General features: G+C 46.0%; 1 protein-coding gene across 1 annotated transcript in view; it reads right to left on the bottom strand.

Annotated features, from left to right (window-relative positions):
• Positions 1 to 20,287, bottom strand: part of LOC144826256 (uncharacterized) — a 257,403-nt gene that overhangs the window by 67,809 nt on the left and 169,307 nt on the right. The window contains exons 21-22 of the mRNA XM_078684620.1: positions 14,159 to 14,338; positions 7,438 to 7,580 (exon numbers count right to left, since the gene is read on the bottom strand). Coding sequence (XP_078540746.1) covers positions 7,438 to 7,580; positions 14,159 to 14,338 — 323 coding nt within the window. The remainder of the gene's footprint in view (positions 1 to 7,437; positions 7,581 to 14,158; positions 14,339 to 20,287) is intronic.

Here is a 20,287-nt window from a genome sequence, read left to right as displayed (position 1 = left end):
GTTTGTTTCTGTACGCCGTACTATCCAGGATCTTCACTGGCTGCCCGTTGGGCAAAGAATTAAATTTAAAACTCTTTGTTTAACTTTTAAAATCCTGAAGCTAGCCTCTCCCCCTATTCTTTCACAAACAATTTGTCACTATGTGCCTTCCAGAGCCCTTCGATCTTCAGGGACAAACCTTGCTGTAGTGCCACGTTTTAAAAAAGCAAGGATAGGCGGACGTTCTTTCTCTGTGATGGCGGCAGCTCTTTGGAACTCCCTGCCTGCCCCTCTTCGCTCCATCCCTGATCTGCTTCCCTTTAGAAAGGCCTTGAAGACCTTCTTATTTTCCACTGTTTAGTCCTTTTTTCTGGTTTCATTAATTTCCGTGTTGTGTTTTTTACCATTTCCTAAGCGCCGGGACGCCTCTTGGCTGCGGCATCTGTGCGCTTTATAAAATAAAATAACATAACATAACATAACATAACTCTCCAGTGTGCTCGTAGGGAGGAAATACGCGGCCACGAAATGAAAGCCTTTGATGTGTGAAAGCCTTTGATGTGCGAGCGAGTGAGCAAATGGTGGGGGTCTGAAGCAGAGGAGTGGGAGAGGTGAGGGGGGAGTCACGGGAGATTAAGGGACAGAAGGCAAGCGGCCGTGAAGTGCAGGCGGGGGCGGGGAGCAGAGCCTTTGAAGAGCCAGTCAGTGAAAGGCTGATAGGCAGAAGCTCATGCACGAGGCGTGCACTTCCGAAAATCCGCTGGAGAGCCCTTGCTTGGCCTGAAGTATGGTTTGGCTGCATTAGGGCTCTTTTCCTATTCCTGCGGAATAGGAAAGGGGCGAGCCCTAAAAAGGGAAGGGGAAAAGGCCGACATTCATGTCTGACGAAGGAGAAAATTAAAACGTGAATACCTCCTCCAAAGCATGATAGTCCCCAGGGCCGGTCCTAGAACTTCTGGGGCCCGGGGCGAAAGGGAAGATGTGAGGCCCCTCTAATTTGCAAGTAAAATCCAGTCACGGCTAGCATGACTCGCGGGTGGGAGGTCTCGCAGGGGTTATTAAAAAAATTAAATAAACTTACCTTCCCAGGTCTCGTGTCATCTCTGCTCCTGACCTGCTCTCTTTTTTTTCCTGCCTCTGGCAGGAACAGGAAGCAGGCAGCCTCCCTCCCCAATGGCAGCATTGTGATTGGTTGGGACGCCGACCAGCCAGGTGCCTATGGGGAGGACGTTTTCTCCATGTAGGGTGCATTGGTGCCTACATGGAGAAAGGCCAGAGTGTGCATGACTGGTTAGGTCGATCCCGGAGGGCCGACCAAACAGTCAGGGCCCTTAGCAGGGGGCAAGGCACTCCTCCCCTGCCCTAAAGCAGACCCACCTGCCCCCAACCAAACACTTCTGCTTTCTCGCAGTGTGAGTAGCAGAAACATAAAATGGTAGTTTTTGCATTTTATATTTCTGCTTCTCGCTCTGCGAGAAAGCAGTGGGGCGACGCTCCTCCGCCCTAGTGGAGTCACCGAAGTATGCCCGAGCAGATGACATTTGCGGCGGAAGTCGCTGCGGCCACGAGGCGCCCCATGCTGAATAAACGCTCCTCTCCTTTCACAAAGTGAGCAAGTGCCTGCTGTTAAAGTAATTCAAGAATAGGTGTGTAGTAATGCCTTGAAATAGCCAAGCGACACCCTTCAGATGTACACTAAGCAGACCAGAGTCACTGCTTGCAAATGCGCCACAGTTGGACTCCGTACTGACTCAGACTCATCTACGGCCGTGGCCCAAGACCGTAAGTACCAGGCCTGTGTGTGTTTGTAATAGACAGTGATGGTGCCAGTGCAGCGCACAATCACATCAGGTAGCTGCAGTCGTTCCTGCCGGTGTTACTTTAAAGTTGTTACTCTGTAGAGTGACATAGGTGGATTGATCCGATCGAATGTATATATAAATGACACCTGTTCATGTTGTTGGGCCCTCTCTGACATAGGTCCGTCCCCGTTCCCAGTTGGCCCAGGTCACTCACGTGATGTCAGAGGCCCCGAGTTTGCCAGCGGGGAGGGGGGCCTACCACATAGGCTGGCAATCTGTATTTTATTTTTCTGGTGGCCCGCCCGGCAACAGTAGGCACCGGAGGAGTGTGTTGTTTGTTAGCGCTGTGTCCCACGTGGCAGAGAGGCCCTTGATAGACTGATGCTCTAAACAACAGCATCATTAATTTCAAGGGTGGAGCCAGGGGACCCAGTACGAGTCCCCAAAGGCTGGAAGACAGGATTCTGCCGGCCTGCCCATCAACACAGATGTCCAGGCAGGTCCATGATGTTTTCGTGCCTCAGTTGGGTCTTCACACACCCTGTTTGGGCTGGGTCCCACGTTATTTTATGTGTTTTCCTCGTCATCGTTGCTTGATTTTGCGTACTAGAAAGGGTCACTCATGGTCGTTGAAATGTCACTCATAATGACACTGAATTATGAAAATTTCACACATAGCAATTTGAAACCTTGGCAGCTAAGATGGAGGCTAAGGTGTCAATTGTCCATAGCCAAAAACCTGCTCCCTCAGTGACGGCCCGGCATACTCCCACCTGCCCCCACCCACCATTGCCTGGCAGGGGAGCGGTCTGGGACAAGACACTTCTTTGCGGCACCAATGGGGGGCTGAGGAAGAATGACACAACACTTAGAGCAACACCTGGCCACAATTAAGGCAGATTGCCACACTTAACACCTTCGCCCCGCACACAAAAGCCAGCAGTGTGATGGCCTGGGAGGCAGGAATGAAGTTGAGGCCCTTTAACAACCGGCCCACATGTCACACCTTTCAGCAACGGGCCATCGGCCTATGCTCGACTGCTTGCCTTCGCAATCCTACCCTGTCCCCAATTACAGGTCAAAGCTGCAAATGCAGATGGGCCTCGCACTACATGTGGGCTGCACAGCCCTGGGGAAAAGGGGCCCCCTCTCTGGGATTACCAGCCATTAACCAGTGCTGCAAGGCACAGGGGAGGGGGGCATCTTCTCCTATTCTTACACATGCTTGCGAAGCCCAGAGGAGAGGCAGCCCTTCCCTGGGCCACGCAGTGCTCACCACAGGCGCGAGGCTGGTAGGGAAACACTTTTGCGAAGCCCCCTGTTGATGGGCTGAGCTCGGGGCCCTGGGCAGCCGCCCATGCTGCCCATGCCTAGCCCCTGATAGTCCCATACCATCGTCCAATGACCACTGCTTTAGGACATTCCCTTGCAACACAAGTCTGAGACGGTGAGGAAGACCCCTCCAGGAGAACACCTCCGTGGGGCATCAGTACTGTTCCATTAGTCTAACTCAGGCGTGCAACGCCCATTGGGCTCAACGGGCTTCAGCCCCCTGTTGTGTGTGTCAGCCCAGGGTGAGACAGCTTCCCGGGCACACACACACCCGCACCCGAGTACTTCACAGGTCTTTAAAAGATCATTCACTTGTTAACGAGGCTTTGTTGTTTTTTCACAACTTCTTTAAGCCCCTGCCTCTCCACTCTGCCTATGACTGGAAGAATTAGCCCCCCCGAAATTTTTATCAGCCCCACCCGAAATGTGGCTCTAGTTGCGCCTCTGGTCTAACCAACCCTTAGTCACTAGGGAGCACCTCTCTATCAACTAAGAGTGCCAATGTAAAGAAGAAATGGGTCCCGTGGGCATCAGTTCTGTTCCATTAGTCTATCCAACCCCTAGTCGCAATAGAGCACCTATATCAACCAAGAGCGCGGATGAAAAGAAAAAATGGCTCCAGTAGAACACCTCCGTGGTGCATCAGTACTGTTCCATTAGTCCAGCCAACCCCTGGTCGCTAGGGAGCCAGAGAGCACCTCTACATCAACCAAGAGAGTGTGGATGTAAAGGAGAAAGGGGTTTTTGTGATAGTCCTAAAGCCAGCAATGGTGCAAGGGTGCATGCAGACCTAGACCTATACATTTTGACTTTGCAGACCCAGATGGAAGGCAACATTCGCTGTTTTTCTGGGCGATCTGGCACCCCTCTTCCAATGGTGTAATAGATGGCTGTCTGGTTTGGCCAATGCTATAGAAAACAAATGTACCAGGGCAATCCACTACTCCCATGAGAGCTTGGGTAACAGTATCAACTGAGGTAAAAGGCCTCCCTTCATCCCCTCTGTGAGAAGTTGGCCTGGTATATGATGTTCACTATTCTAATGAACACCTTGCACCAGTCCAAACAACCCTTATGGTGATGGTTGGAAGTCAACCTTATAGACCAGCTATCCTAGTGGTAGCATGGACAGAACACTCTTAGGCTAAAAGACTCTTGAGGGCGTATAAAGCCAGCTATTTTACCATATGTAACCCCTTGAATATCAAATGAAAGGACACCACACAGAATATATATAAAATATATATGTATTTATTTACTAACATACTCCTCTGAACTCTTTATGAGATCAGAGGCAAAAGCACAAAACAAGATACTTAGTCAGAATACGTTAAGTTGCACAATTTACAGTTAGGCCCTAGGGGTGAAGCAAACCATATAATAAGTACCACATCACGAGAAAAGGAAAGGCCTAGGGAATCGCTGGGGCTACACTATCTGAACCTTAGTTTAGAAGTAGGAGGCCCACAGGTGGCGCGTGCAGTGTCTTTAAACACACGCGTGAGTCAATGCAAAGTCAATGGGAACTTAGAAGTTAGATTTAGAAGGATTTAGGACACTTCCGGTTTAGCTAGGAGGAAACAACTAAAAACCTAGACACTTGGGAGCACCGAAGTACTCGCGTTACCTCACCCACGGACGGCGGGTGCATAGGTGTGAAGATGTGTTGGGTTTCGCCGTTGAGTCCTAAGTACCCTTTGAAGAAAGATGCTGCAGGCAACCAGGAGGAAGATGTCCGGGAGGATCCAAGGGTGGATCGAAGATGAAGAGGACCTGAAAGCAGAGGGGACAGAGTCTGGGTCACTAGCCAGTGACCGGGTGGAACCAGGAAGGAACCAGACGACGTCGAGGAGCAATCAGGTGCTGTCTTGAAGTTTGTCTCTTCAGCCACGCGGACCAGGAGGAGTCGACGATGACCAGGTGCTGGAGAGGAGCTGTCCCATGAAGGTTCTCGCAGATGGAGGGGTCGACTTCCGGATTGGAGTCAACGAGCCTTGGCAAAGGCAACCCACGCAGGATTTAAAGAAGGCTTCTGGTGCAGACCAGCAAGGTCTGAGGTGTCTCACCTTTGCAGGGAGGCAAGGGCCAGTCTGGGGCAACCAGACCAGCGATGTGATTCAAAAGGATTGTCGTCACAGAGGCTACTAGCCAATGGGCCAGCAACCGGACAACGCGTCGAGCAGAACACAAGCAGAAGGGCCCCATGCAGAACTCGTGGAGTGGGGAGGGCTGATCTTTGGTGCAGGTGGAGCTCGGGTTCCGGGTTTCTCAGTCCCCAGTGCACAGCTTTGAGGATGCCTCAGGAGCTGCACAGTTAGAAAGTTGCAAGCTTTCCAAGATGTCCGGTCCCACGTGTCTCGTCGCCTCCACGGATCTCAGCTATGCTGCAGTCGTGAAGAGAGGGTCAGAGAGGTCTGGAAGTCTGGGTCTTGTCAGGCTCTGTGCTCGGGTTCCGGCGGGAACGAAGACAAAGCAAGCCGTTGATTTGCTGGATGGTGCCTGGTTGCCCAGGGTGGTCACTCCTTGGCCACAAGGGAGATTCTTCAGTCTTCAGCTTCAGCAGAATGTCGAAGGTCCAGAGTTTCGTGTCAAGTTTCGGTTCAGGATTAATCTAAAGTCTCAGGACTCAGCTCCTACCTTTATACAACTAAAAGGGGCTGGATTACTTTCTAGGTCCCTCCTATGGGTGGGACCAGGAAGGGGGGTGGTTACACCCCCTTTCCTTTGTCCAGTTTCGCGCCAGAGCTGGGGCTGGAGTGCCCCAGCAACCGGTTTGAACTGGGGTATGCATGGAGCACCTAGTGTGCCCCAGGCAGTGTCTCAATCTATTCAGCCCTCCCTGTCCCAATATACAAAGTCCTGTCTGGGGTGGTGCTCGTACCTCTCCAGGCAGGAAACCTATTGTCCAAACCTCAGTGACTGGAAGGACTCCCAGCAGCAGGAGGTCAGACTTGTGTCGGTGTCAGCAGCGTCCATTTTGTGACGCTGGGGCTCTGGTTAACTTTAACCGGGATAGTCAGCAACAACATGTCTTCTCCCTCTAGAAGGGTGGAATGCTACCCCCGTCGCCAGAATTGGCGAGTGGGTAGTATTCCAAAGCGTATGACACCTTACAAGACATGTTTGGATAAAGCCAAACCAAAGTTAGCATTTAACCGCGAGGTTCATAATGCACTTAAGAGTATATGGTATGGCAATATCATAGAACAGCTATAAGGACATGGTTCCGAAAGCTGCAGACAGGCTCTGCTCATGCTAGAGCACCATCTCACACATAACCAAGCACTCTGCCTCCGGGATTGTTAAGGCCTGCCATAGGAGTGACTTATAGGTTACTGTGTGTCTATATATATAAGGGTAGATATAGGAATACTATACCTAAGCAAGGGGTGATTACACGACCTTGCCCCAGCTGAGTGATCAGCCAGTTGTGTCTATTTGAGTGGCCAAATACAGGTGGCATAGTACATGCTGCAGCCCCTGGTATGCCCTGAGTACCTAGGGTACACTTCTACAGGGGCTGACAAGGTGAACCAATTCCCAATTGTGTATGTACCTAGAGTACATGGTGTAAATTTAGAGAGAGTGCATCTGGGCTGTGGGTCTGATTAGCAGGCCCACAGCCACATCTAAGTCGAAAACCAGTAAACCAAAAGCAAAAAGTGGGAGTGACCATAGGAAGCAGACCCTACTCTCCTACACCCTCATTGGGTTTTTACCTCAGTTGATCTTGCTATAGGAAAAGCCCTACTCAAATACATGAGAGGCCATCACGAAAGGCATATATTTTCCTGCTGTCTTCATCTTCCAACTACCTGACCCACTGCCAAGTCCATTAAAGAGGACTTCTCACTATTGCAGTTTATTTGAGCATTGATGACAGCAGAGCAACCTACCAGTATAATTGATTTGTCTCAAAGCCCCCACATACATAGCGTTCACACCTGGAGGCCATAGATACCATGGGACCAATTCTCAAAGCTAGTTGCACATGTACATTTGACTTGCATACACAAAAGGCTTCTTTTGCGTGTTCATTATGACCTTTCCTATTCAAAAAGGTCATTTTGTGCACCTAAATGGATTTACTTGGGTTCACTAAGATGTGCCTGTGAGTAAGTCCCTGTTGGTAGGTAGAAATGGGCATTTCAGGGCTGGAAGGCCCACAAACATTCACCAACTCTCTCCCTTCCTGCTCTAGAATTAGGCAGGAGTAAATACCTTTACAAGGCGGGAAGGACAAGGACCCCACCCGCCCCTAAAATTCATGTACAGTACAGAAATCATTTTAAACCCTACTCATTTGTTGTAATTTTGCGCTTACCCTCCGGCCCATGACATAATGGGCTTAATCAGAAATATCCCAGACTGCACCTCGGCGTTTCGGAGGATTTCATTTAAGGATTCTGACAGCAGGCGTCGACTCTCGGAGCTGTGGCGCCTTGCTTCTCTCCAGCGATGAAGTGACTGTCACAAACAAGGAAAGAACATCTTGAGATAATGATGAGCTGGACCTGCCAACTATCCTTTAAGTCTCGGCCTTGTTTCACAACAATAATGATCAAGAAATCTATGCTAGATTTCCAAGTCTGTAACAGTGTTTTTTCACGATTGTGTTCCACTTTAGTCTGTGTATTTGATGTCCACTGAACGAACACCAAGACTACTGTGAAGATCCATCCATGAGAGTAAAACTGGCTACTCTTGGCATCATGTACCCACTACTACAGGCACTTGATCAGTTTTACTCTTACAGCACATGTTTTCCACACGCACACTGGACATTTTCCACAACTCCGCTACACTAGCTACTCTCCAATCAAGCCATGTTCTCTGACTTTCCCTGATTATCTCGCTTAGGGGCTGGGATCCAAGCTAGGGTGGCATAATGAGCAAATGAACAATGAATTAAACCCAGATCTGTGACTGGGTGTGAGTGGTTGAAAAGTTGCAGCGCTTTGTCCATCATCTTGTTGTGTTTGCTATGTTCGCCCTAAGTGGCCATGAGTATGTCCAGATGTGGGTCCCTTGCTCACTGTGCCATTGGATTCAAGCTAGCCTGGATGGTCCCAGGTTGCATTTTTCCGGTCCAGGTAAGACCTGGCCTGGTAGTTCGGGCTGGACAGTTCCCATGAAGAACAGGGTCAAGACTGATTTGAATATAGCTGGGTCCAAACTGTGGTGACATGGTGAGTAAAAGAACAATGGATTAAACCAGATATGTGACTGTGGGTGAGTGGTTGAAAAGGTTTGGCACTCTATCATCTTGTTGTAATTGGTGGAGACAATATCTTTATAAACAAATTTATGCCAACCATACACCTAACCTTTTGCGACTCCTGCCATCCTCTGTAGAATATCTAGGACTCACATCACCATTCAGAATGCATAATGTCTGCATCTAACTCTCAGTGTCCCAATCTTCAACATTACCACTGTAAACCAATGATATCCCTCTTCTCCTACCAGCATGCTAATAGAAATGAATCTGAAACTAAAACATCACACTCAAAAGATGCTCTTCTTCAACAAATTCTCATTTACATGGAATCCCTCTTTACTGTATTGTCATCTCTAACCAGTTCAACCCCTCCCAACCAAGTCTCTCTCCAGCCCCTGGATCACCAATATGTAATCTGAGTTCTTGTGCAGCCTACCATCTCCCACTCAGTGACCTGGAAGCTTTGCATATGCACTTATTAGTACCTGGCTTGGGAAACAGGCCAATGGGCTCACTCCTGTTACTGCTGGTGGGAGAAGCACATCATGCCCAACCTCTCAGGCCTTATGCAGCAGCCGTACACTGGCAGGGAAGAATTGTGTGACCTCTGCCCAGCTTTCGCTGGCACTAGCTAGGCCATTTGACTTAAGGGAATTCCAGTGAACCCATATAAATATATGGGCCCACCACATCTGCATTAGGTCATCATTAGCCCCTCCATGGGCCGCCATAAGAAGCACCAGATCAGTGACCAAGGCGAGCAATGAGCAATGTGGTGGATACACAAAGAAATTGTGAAGGGACTTCTAAGCTAAGGCCTGTCGAAGGTGGACATAGCTAAATTACTAGAGTAGTGTGGTTTGCCAGTGATAGCAAGTAAGAGGCACCACAGTGGCCTTTGGATGGCACTAAATAAGCCACCTATCATTAGTACAAAAAAGAGAAGCCAAGCTGACTATGGTTGGTACATAAAGAATGCAGAAATATGATGCGGTTTTTGTCATTGGTTAGATAAACATTAAAAAAGCCTTTTGTAAAAACTATCGGCCGATATCTCTAGTTAATGTAGATTATAACATTTTCGCAAAATTACTGGCTCTTCGTCTCGATCCACTTATGCCCCATCTCATTGGAAGCGAACAATGTGGTTTTGTTAAAGGCCGCCTTACTTCAGACAATTCCAGACTCCTCCTCAATGTTCTCAATAAAGCCCCCTCTCTCTCTATTCCCCTTGCGGCTATCTCGGTTGATGCTGAGAAAGCCTTCGATCGGATTGATTGGTCCTTTTTGTTCGCTTCATTGACATGGCATGGCTTTAGTCCGAAATTTATCTCTTACGTTTCTTTACTATATTCTATGCCCAAAGCATCAGTTCTCGTCAACGGTCAACTTGCCTCCCCTTTCACACTTAAGCGGGGAGTACGTCAAGGCTGTCCTCTTTCCCCTCTTCTTTTCATTTTAGCGCTAGAACCCTTCATATCTTCTATTCGTAACAACTCTTCCATTTCTGGTTTTCCGTACGGTGCTTATCAGCTCAAACTCTCTTCCTATGCGGATGACATACTTCTATTAATTTCAGACCCAGTTACTTCTGTTCCCTCCCTATTAGATGAATTTGAGAAATTTTCCCTGGTTTCAGGATATAAAATAAATTTGGATAAGACGGAGATTCTTCCTATCACTAAGTTTTGCCTTCCACATTTCTTTGATTCCACTGGCTTTGCTTGGAATAGTACTAAAATAAAATACCTTGGCGTTCTCTTCTCTAATTCTATCTCTTCCTCTATCCAACTTAACATGAATGCAGTCATCTCTAGAATTGAATCATTGCTCTCTTCTTGGAACCCCCTGTACCTTTCCTGGTGGGGTCGGCTTGACTCGATCAAGATGATGATCGCTCCGATCTTGATTTACTTGCTTTCCATGCTCCCAGTTCATATCCCAGTTCTCTACTTCCGTCGTATTGACTCTGTTTTGTCTAAATTTCTCTGGAAGCAGAAGAAGGCTCGTATCTCTCTTTTGGCCCTTCGTAAGTCTAAATCAAATGGTGGAGTTAATTTTCCTGATTTCAGACTTTATCACAAGTCTTTCTCTCTTCGTCAAGCTTCCCGCTGGTTATCGCGGGACACAGACCCTCTCTCCCCCCTATGGATTTCTGTTGAACGTGAATTATTGTTCCCGTACTCTTTTCAGGATGTCATTTGCTTCACTACTAAGGCTCCATGTCTTAATCCCCCATTATTTAAACACACTTCTTCTCTGTTGCGGCCCTTGTTATCCACAGGTTCTGTCTCCCGCGCTTCCTTTTTATTGTCACCCATTTGGTATAACTCACTCATTCTCTTACGAAATAGACCTATTGCCTGGTCTTCGTGGAGATCGAAAGGTATAATCTGGGTTCGTCACCTTTTTGACGGTTCGTCTCCTTGTTCCTTTCCCCAATTCCAGTCCCAATTTCATTGCCCTCCCTCGTTTGCAAAGAAGTACTATGTCCTTATGGAAATTGTTCTCGATCGATATTACTCATTGCCATCCGATATCTCACCCACCTCACCTTCCTCTCTACTTACTGTTCTCTCTATAATTCCTAAAGCTTCTCTTATATATTGATACTTCTCTGCTCCTGATCCTGCCCGTCCTAAATCCAAATTGGAACTAACTTGGGAAAAGGATTTTGGTTGTTCGTGGCCAACCTCCCTTTGGGATAAACTCTGGACTAAATCTTTAAAGACTTCCCGTACTGCATCTCTTACTCAATCTTTATTTTTCTTTTATCACAGACTCTACCTTTCTCCCCTTTCTCTTTCTCATTTTCTTTCCTCTTCTACTGCTAACTGCTGGACCTGTAATGCTGCCAATGCTGATCTTTTCCATCTTTTCTTCCTATGTCCTTCAGTCCGGCTTTTCTGGACACAGGTATAGATTCGTATTTCCTGTATTTTTAATTTTTCTATATCTTTTTCTACTTCTTTGGTATTTTTGGGTAGCCTTTCAGAGTCTTTGGGCCTCCCCTCACAGTCCCATGGTCTTTTTGACCTTATGCTAGGCCTTGCACTTCAACAAATTGCCTCCAATTGGAAGTCTTTGTCCAAACTCTCCTTATTATGCTGGTGGAACATTCTATGTCACTCTCATAGATTGGATGTTGCATTTGCATCCTCCTGCAAACCTTCTCGCAATGTTGAACTATATTGGTTGCCTCTTACCCTATATTTAGATCAATCCCCTAAAAAGACATACACTCCACTCTCCTCTGATAATTTTAAACCTCCTTGAACAGTTGTACTCCTGCTTGTAGTTTCATGCTTTTAGATTTCACTAATGTAGTTTCTTCTTTTTACACTTGTTTTGATAAAGTGTTTTCACCATTTATCGTTTAGCTAGTTGTGCGTTTACTGTACTTTATTGCCACCTTTTAGCATGCTTATTTCTATTTTATTTTATTCTAACTGTATTATCATGGTTCTACCCCTCCCTCCCCTTCTCCTCCCTCCCCCTCCTATGAAAACTCTTTTAAAAATGCTTTGATTTTTTCTGCTCATTGTGCCATCAGTTGCCTATGTTCTTTCTTTCCCATGATTGTCCCTTTTTCACTTTGTTCTGCTGATGTCACTTTATTGTATTGACAAATTCGTTTCAATAAAGCTTTCAAACATAAAAAGAAAAAAAAGCCCTTTTCATAAGGGAAGCTACTTATTTCTGGGGAGAAAGTATGCCCCCTTTGGTAGTGTCAGCCCATGAGAACTGCATCATTTTTCAAGTTTTAACCAGTCAACCGCTGTGGACAACAGGACATTTCTCCATCCTCCATCTTCACAGTGGTCTTTATGCAGAGCTTGCATAGGCACGTGCCCGGTAGGTAGGCTATCGAGAAACACTATTTAAAATACTGAAATTATTGGGTTAAAAAGAAAGTACCCAATCAATAGTACATCTCTGTATAAAAAAGTTCAATCTTAGAGTGCATTGTGAAAGTTTTATGGGTAGCTGGGGTAAGGCATGAATAAACAAAATAGAATCCACAAGGTGGTTTGCAGTGGTCCCTAAAAGGATGGGGAGCACACCGTGTTTTTTAAATGCCCCTCACACACCAACAGGCCCCTTGGTGTCATGCTTCATCATCGGGGCCTTCGCACCCCTCTACGGGATGCGGCGTGCTACGACAAGACGACTACGTAGGAGCACTTGACAGTGAGCTATGTGAGGGTGTGTATTGAGTGATGTGAGTGAGGTGAGGTGAAAGGGTGGATTAAAAAATACCTGGCACTAAGGAAAAAAATATTTTTATTCCGTCCTTGGCTGGTATTGGTAAAAAAGTGCAAAGACTGGTTGAAAAAATACGTACTAGGGTATATCAACCAACAACAGTGTCAACATGTTTCGGAGCACAAGGCTCCTTCTTCAGGACGAGGATATGCACTATGATCCTCACCTTACTCACATGGAATGTGAAAGTGTTCAAAAAATATATTAAAAAATACAATATGTAATATACCTATCAATGTTTTAAGTGAAGGTATGCTCGTTGCGCCCAATTGGCGTTTGAAATATTTAAGTTCAAAATTCGGAAGGCCTCATGAGCCTAAGCGTAGTATTGGGGGTATCACTTCTCGTTGCCCAGTCAACAACGGTGACTGCATAGAACGATCGCCTGCCTTCCCCTCAACGCAGCGTTGAGGGGAAGGCACTTGAACTTAAATATTTCAAACGCCAATTGGGCGCAACGAGCATACCTTCACTTAAAACATTGATAGGTATATTACACATTGTATTTTTTAATATATTTTTTGAACACTTTCACATTCCATGTGAGTAAGGTGAGGATCATAGTGCATATCCTCGTCCTGAAGAAGGAGCCTTGTGCTCCGAAACATGTTGACACTGTTGTTGGTTGATATACCCTAGTACGTATTTTTTCAACCAGTCTTTGCACTTTTTTACCAATACCAGCCAAGGACGGAATAAAAATATTTTTTTCCTTAGTGCCAGGTATTTTTTAATCCACCCTTTCACCTCACCTCACTCACATCACTCAATACACACCCTCACATAGCTCACTGTCAAGTGCTCCTACGTAGTCGTCTTGTCGTAGCACGCCGCATCCCGTAGAGGGGTGCGAAGGCCCCGATGATGAAGCATGACACCAAGGGGCCTGTTGGTGCGTGAGGGGCATTTAAAAAACACGGTGTGCTCCCCATCCTTTTAGGGACCACTGCAAACCACCTTGTGTATTCTATTTTGTTTATTCCTGACGCCCAGGGAGACTGGATCCACTTCTCTCTCTCCCCCCCCTATTGTTATTTTTCCAGCTGGGGTAAGGCGACAGTTAGACTGTTCAGATTAGTCTACAGTGTGGGTGATTGTGGTGGTAGCATCATGTGGCCTGCTGCGATCACTGATTATCTGAGGAGTGAAGCTCACTCTTGAAGGCCTAAGGCCTCATCTAGGATTGCGAGAAGAGTGAATTCTACAAAACTAGCTAGAGAGTCAATAATCCAGATTGGAGTGAGAGAGCATACCCGCACACCAGACGTAATGCACTGTAGATCCATTTCTGGATATCAAGTGCTATCATACTAGCCAGTCCTAAGATTAAATTGGGTTACATTATTTAATGTCTGTGGTTAGCGGTTTTATACCCTAGGCTCGCTGACATCATTTCTAGATAGGATTAATGAACACTCGGTTGCTTCTGTCGAGTGGCGCGTCATTATGACCCTGGTGGATAGGGGACAGTGAGTTGAGTAAAGTTGTGTGCATGATGTTTGCCTTCCAGTTCTGGTGGCATGGAGGAGCTGGTGTCACTTCACCCAATCACAAATACCTGCTGCTCGAAGTCTCGCAGTAGTTTCAGCGATTTCCCTGATTCCGGCCGGCAGTAGACTTCTCTTTTTATCTTCTTCACCGCCTCTTTCAAGCTGCTGCTTCGAATGTAACCATTCACCAGGGTGACCAATCTTTCACGTCGAATCTGGCCATAAGAATCCATGGCGAGGATAGCACTCTGTCAAAAAAGTCAAATTAATCGGGTGGGGAGTGTTCTGCAGGTAAAGTGAGCAAGAAAACATGCTTCATAATAAAAAGGTCACCTCTGGTTTCTAGAAAACTGCATGTCCTCAGGGACACAATACTCCAGTCATGGACCTTCTTTTACAAACCACTGCAATTTCATGCCTATTGAAATTGGGTTACCCGATGTAATCTAAACTTCAGCTTCCAACAGGCATTTATGTTAATTTAAAGGATAGGGCTGGAGCACTGAGTTATGGATGACATTACATGTTATCCTTTACCAATTACAATGCAACCTCATCATTATTTCTCTTCTCCTTTGGTGTTTTCTTTGTATACAAAAGCATATTGGTAGAGATTATTGCTTGCTTAGTCAAAGTTAAACCCTTCTTTGCACAGTACTGAACCCTAAGCACAAGGATAACATGAGAGCTCCCCTTTCCCCCCTGATGCATGACTAATGGCTTTAAAGCAGAGTTTACAATGCAGACAGAACTTACATCTTACTATTTTCATATCCTCATTTATAATTCCATCTTTTGCTTGTACAATAAGGCAAACACCCACCTTTAGGATTGTTTCCCTTCAATGCATGTTCGATGCATCATTGCGGGTTGGTGTTTCCCTCTTTGCGATTTCAATTCTACCTTTAACAATACATGTCTTATCCTCATCCTTAAATCTGTAAATAATCTCTAAAATGGGAATCCTAGAAATGGCAATAGTTGCATATGAGTGAAATTAGTTTGTATTTCACCAAGATGGTGTTCACTGAGAGGAACCCTGTGTCACCAATGTGATTGGTCAGAATGTCTTTCATGTTAGTTAAACAAAATGCACCACGAATCCTGTGAAGATACCTGCACATGAATGTATCACTAGACAGGATACAAGACTAAAAGTAACCATAATAAAAACAAACACTTTTCACAAGTTAATTTTTATCTCCCAAGACCCCTCTGAAAACACCTGGGGAGGTAGCTCCAGCATAAGCAGCTGGATTAATAGTGTATTGTAATGTAATAAAACAATATACAGCAACCCATCGCCTAGCTTAAGCTAAAGTAGAATGCGACTTATGTGAAAGGGTGCCACACACGATGAAAAAAATGAGCAAATAAGTAAACATCTTATTTTTCAAAGGATTACTATATAAAGTCAAACACAACTCTTCTACTAAGAATTCTCTCCATGAGGCGACCTTTACTGCGAGTCCTTTCGGACCTGGCAGAGATAACAATGAATGGTCGTAAAGTTCTCTTTTTAAGAAATCACCCCTCGCGCCTCCTTGAAAAACAATACCAAATGCGGAATGGGCTGAAAAAACATATAGGCCTCTCAGCATTAGCAGTTGCAAAAGCGCATCCATCATACAAGAAGATGATATTTCATCAAACACATCCCTGCCAGGTATGTTGAGTTCCTAAAACATGGCTAGTGATCCTCCACCAGGGCAACAGACGCCAGAGTCTCTGCTGACCTGGCGGGCTCCCAGACCACCCGCCGAAGTTTAAAGGTCCCCCTAAGTCTTTGAACACCAGACCATTGATGGTTTTTCAGAATTTGATACTGGGCAATGATCAGAATGCACTACCCCCCATTGATCTTGGACATATAGGGGCTATTGGTGCAGGATTGGGGAAGCGGATGCAAAGGCTGCCACCCAAAAACCAGTGGCAAAGTAAACTGGGGAGTGAGCTGGTCTGGGGAAATGAGAACACATGAGCCAGAACTTATGCTTCAGCTAGGTCTGCTACAGGGAGGTAATGCATGTGCAAAAGTATACTGTATCTGTACTAAACTCCTCCCTAGGTGCATGAACAGGGCAGAGGGACAACTTGCTAATGTTGGGGTGGATATGCACATAAGGCACTCATACCCATGTATTCTGGTAATGCCTGAAGTTGACAGAATACTGGGGATCATAAATGGAATTTATGGAATTGCTCTGTCTCGAAACCTAGATGATCCTGTATGGATGCAAGTTCCAGATTACTTCCCACTTTACACAGAGGTAAAGAAGCTGATAATTACCCAAGCTCAGCCTGCTGCAGCCCACAGGAGCCAAGTAACAACCCATCTGGTTTAGACTGAATCCTCAAGTTATAGGAGTTGCTGTGATAGAGAAATTGAGTATTACAACGAAAAAGGCGATTCATCCTTGAGAAGTGAATGGTGTCAGCCATTGCAGTCCATAGCCAAAGAATGCTGAAAAATTGTGTGCACCCATTTCGTGAAGGTTCTAAAAAGAATTCTCAACATCAATCTCAACTTCTGTGATTGTGGGGAGCTTAAACAGAGAAGTGCTTGTCATGTGGAGGATGTCTTGAGTTTTGGGACCGATTCGAAACAATACAGTTTGCACCATATACAAAGAGTGGCACTGGGGTCGCGATCGAGAAAGGAGTTGGTGGTTAAAATGATTATTTATGCTTTTTAACTTGTACTTCGGTTGTCTGCCGATCTGTTGGGAGTGTTTCACAGATTTCCTTGCAAAAACCTCCAATAAAAACATTTAAACCTATATACCTGAAAATAAGTCTGAAATACTCCTAAACACAATACAACAGAAGATGGTCCCTCAAGTTCAGATTTCTTCTATTAGCCAGAATATAGGCTGTTGGTCAGGGTCCAGAATAGATGCCTAATGCCATGACTGAGATCCAGTCGGTTAACTATTTTGTGGACCTTGGAAGGCAATGCATAATCAGCTTTTGGCGGTGGTAGGCGTCCTCCATGCCCAGACCGGTCTGCTCATACTGTGCTACCATGTGTCCTCTGAACTATTCTTCCAGTCATCCTGTGACTGAATAGCCGATCTTAAACACTGAGCACAGGGTGAGCTGAATATCCCTCCATATGATACATCTGCAGCTCAAGGCTGGAAAGTTACTGTATGAACGCAGGCAATTACAGGTTTTCCAATCACCCCTGGGCACAGAAATTGCCGCCATAAACCTATAATTGTGTTTTTGGGAATGTAAGAGCTGGCTGTTGAGACAGTACCCTACTGACCCTGGCCCAACCCTTCCAGGTCTTCTCCACAGTTCCTTAGGCAACGAGAGTCTCAAAGTCCCAATCCCTGACCATGAACCACCCTCCTATAAGGCTCCTCCATAGGGAGGTGCAGTCTCAAAGCCTGCCTATGTCTCCAAGACCCGTGCCCTCAAAACCTGCCTCCTCTCTCGATAGGATCAGACAGTGAACAAGGTTGGAAGTTTGGCACCCGACCTACCTATTGAATTAATAATGTACTTACAAATTTAGACATATGCAGTGGTGCCTCTAAGTCAGTTATGTCACGCATTGAGGATGGAGGTCCCAAAATACTAGAAACAGTCTTAAAGACTTCATGAATAACAATAAAAATATGTGGTGCTCCTAAGTCAATTATACCACACATGGAGGATGGGGGACAGGGTTGAATCATTGAGACTACTTTCTATTTGTTACATGTATGACTTCCTGACGTTTGGTTTAGCTCATAAAAACTTGCCAATTCTCCCAGTGGTACTTTTGGAAATTTATAAGGTTATCCACCGAGTTGGATTCTAGTTTAAAGGCATGAAGATACTATCACAGTATGTTCATCCTTTATAAAATCACGCAAACTAAACACGTTAAATGAAACTTAAATTCGGCGGCTTTACCAAAATTGGCTTTTTCTGAAGAATTTTCTCTCTCCTGAGAATTTCACAAAACCTTAAATCTTGGTGCTATAGGGCAGGAGGTATGGAATAGGGTATTTAACGCAGCTCTACCAGTAGGCTGTCTACGGTTCCTTATGCCACCAAGGCCTGCTTGGCACTGGGTAACTAATGCCCTAAATAGTAAAGGAACTTGCATGAGTTCACCCAGATAGGCATTCTAACACTGTACATTCAATAATTTCAGATAATCAAAGACCTAATTGCAACATCCGGTCTTCCAACTCCTGGGTATTAATGAGTCATACTCTTAACGATCGGTTAATATTCAAAACATTAAAGCTTAATATGTATACAATGTACAATAGGCAAAAACAACAGGTGATGGACAGAATGCAGAACATTGTCATACATTCACCCCAGTACAGAGATCTGGGCCTAAATCCATCGTTTTTTTGCACTCCACACCACCCCAGGTCAGACATGGCCATATGCAAATCAGTCTTGACCCTGTTCCTCATGGGAACAGTCCAGCCCGAACTGCCAAGCCATGTCTTTCCTGGACCGGAATCAAACATCCAAGGACCGGTTTCTGTCTATCGGCCGTCATCAGCCTGGATAGCTTGACTCCAGTGGTGTGGAGACCATGGGACTCACGTCTGAGCATATCCATCCCACTCGGGGCGACAAAGGCAAACACAACAGGTGATGGACAGAACGCAGAAGATTGTCATACATTCACCCCAGTACAGAGATTTGGGCCTAAATCCATCGTTTTTTTGCACTCCACACCACCCCAGGTCAGACATGGCCATATGCAAATCAGCCTTGACCCTGAGCCTCATGGGAACAGTCCAGCCCGAACTGCCAAGCCATGTCTTTCCTGGACCGGAATCAAGCATCCAAGGACCGGTTTCTGGCTATCAGCCGTCATCAGCCTGGATAGCTTGACTCCAGTGGTGTGGAGAGCATGGGACTCACGTCTGAGCATACCCATCCCACTCGGGGCGACAAAGGCAAAAACAACAGGTGATGGACAGAATGCAGAACATTGTCATACATTCACCCCAGTACAGAGATCTGGGCCTAAATCCATCGTTTTTTTGCACTCCACACCACCCCAGGTCAGACATGGCCATACGCAAATCAGCCTTGACCCTGTGCCTCATGGGAACAGTCCAGCCCGAACTGCCAAGCCATGTCTTTCCTGGACCGGAATCAAGCATCCAAGGACCGGTTTCTGGCTATCAGCCGTCATCAGCCTGGATAGCTTGACTCCAGTGGTGTGGAGAGCATGGGACTCACGTCTGAGCATACCCATCCCACTCGGGGCGACAAAGGCAAAAACAACAGGTGATGGACAGAATGCAGAACATTGTCATAGATTCACCCCAGTACAGAGATTGTCACCCCGAGTGCGACGGGTATGCTCAGACGTGAGTCCCGTGCTCTCCATGCCACTGGAATCAAGCTATCCAGGCTGATGAGGGCTGAAAGCCCGAAACCGGTCCTTGGGTGCTTGTTTCCAGTCCAGGGAGGACCTGGCTTGGCAGTTCGGGCTGGACTGTTCCCATGAGGCACAGGGTCAAGACTGATTTGCATATGGCTGGGTTCAAACTGGAATGGCATGGTGAGCAAAAAAACAATGGATTTAGGCCCAGATCTCTGTACTGGGGTGAATGTATGACATTGTTCAGCATTCTGTCCATCACCTGTTGTTTTTACAATGTACAATAGCCTAGGGATCAGACAGGCAATCATGCTTAAAAATAGCAAGAAAAAAGATATGTAAAAAAAGACAAAGGATCTCACTACAGGAGACGCAGGACTCTGAAAACGGAAATCCAGCACTGGGTCATATGGATTTCATGGGGGTAGAGGGATCTATACTTACAGTAGGCATTATTACTGCATCATTAAAAGTTCCAGATTAAAAAATGGGAGATACCCTCAGGAATTGGCATTCTGAGTGATTTCCCTTAGGAGTTTCCTATTAGCGGACCGCTACCCCCACAAAGATTTCACAAGGTTTTTCAGGGTGAAATGGGAGTGAGGATAGAAAAGTGTGATTTAAACACACATCTTATAATTCCGGTACTTGTGAAAATCTCTGTTTCCACCGACATCAGAATTACAATTGAGTCAGGGATGAAGGCACAAATAGTTATGTTGCTCCTAGTAGAGAGTAGAATATAAATCCCGATTCACTCATAGTTAAACCCCACGAGCAATTACTACTGCAGATCTTGTTTATAGGCAAACCCATAAAAGGCCTCCTGTCCTACTTGAAGCTA

Source organism: Lissotriton helveticus, chromosome 3_2 (assembly GCF_964261635.1).
Source record: "Lissotriton helveticus chromosome 3_2, aLisHel1.1, whole genome shotgun sequence".
In the NCBI taxonomy this organism is placed as follows: domain Eukaryota; kingdom Metazoa; phylum Chordata; class Amphibia; order Caudata; family Salamandridae; genus Lissotriton; species Lissotriton helveticus.
This window is presented reverse-complemented; position numbering and strand designations above follow the sequence as displayed.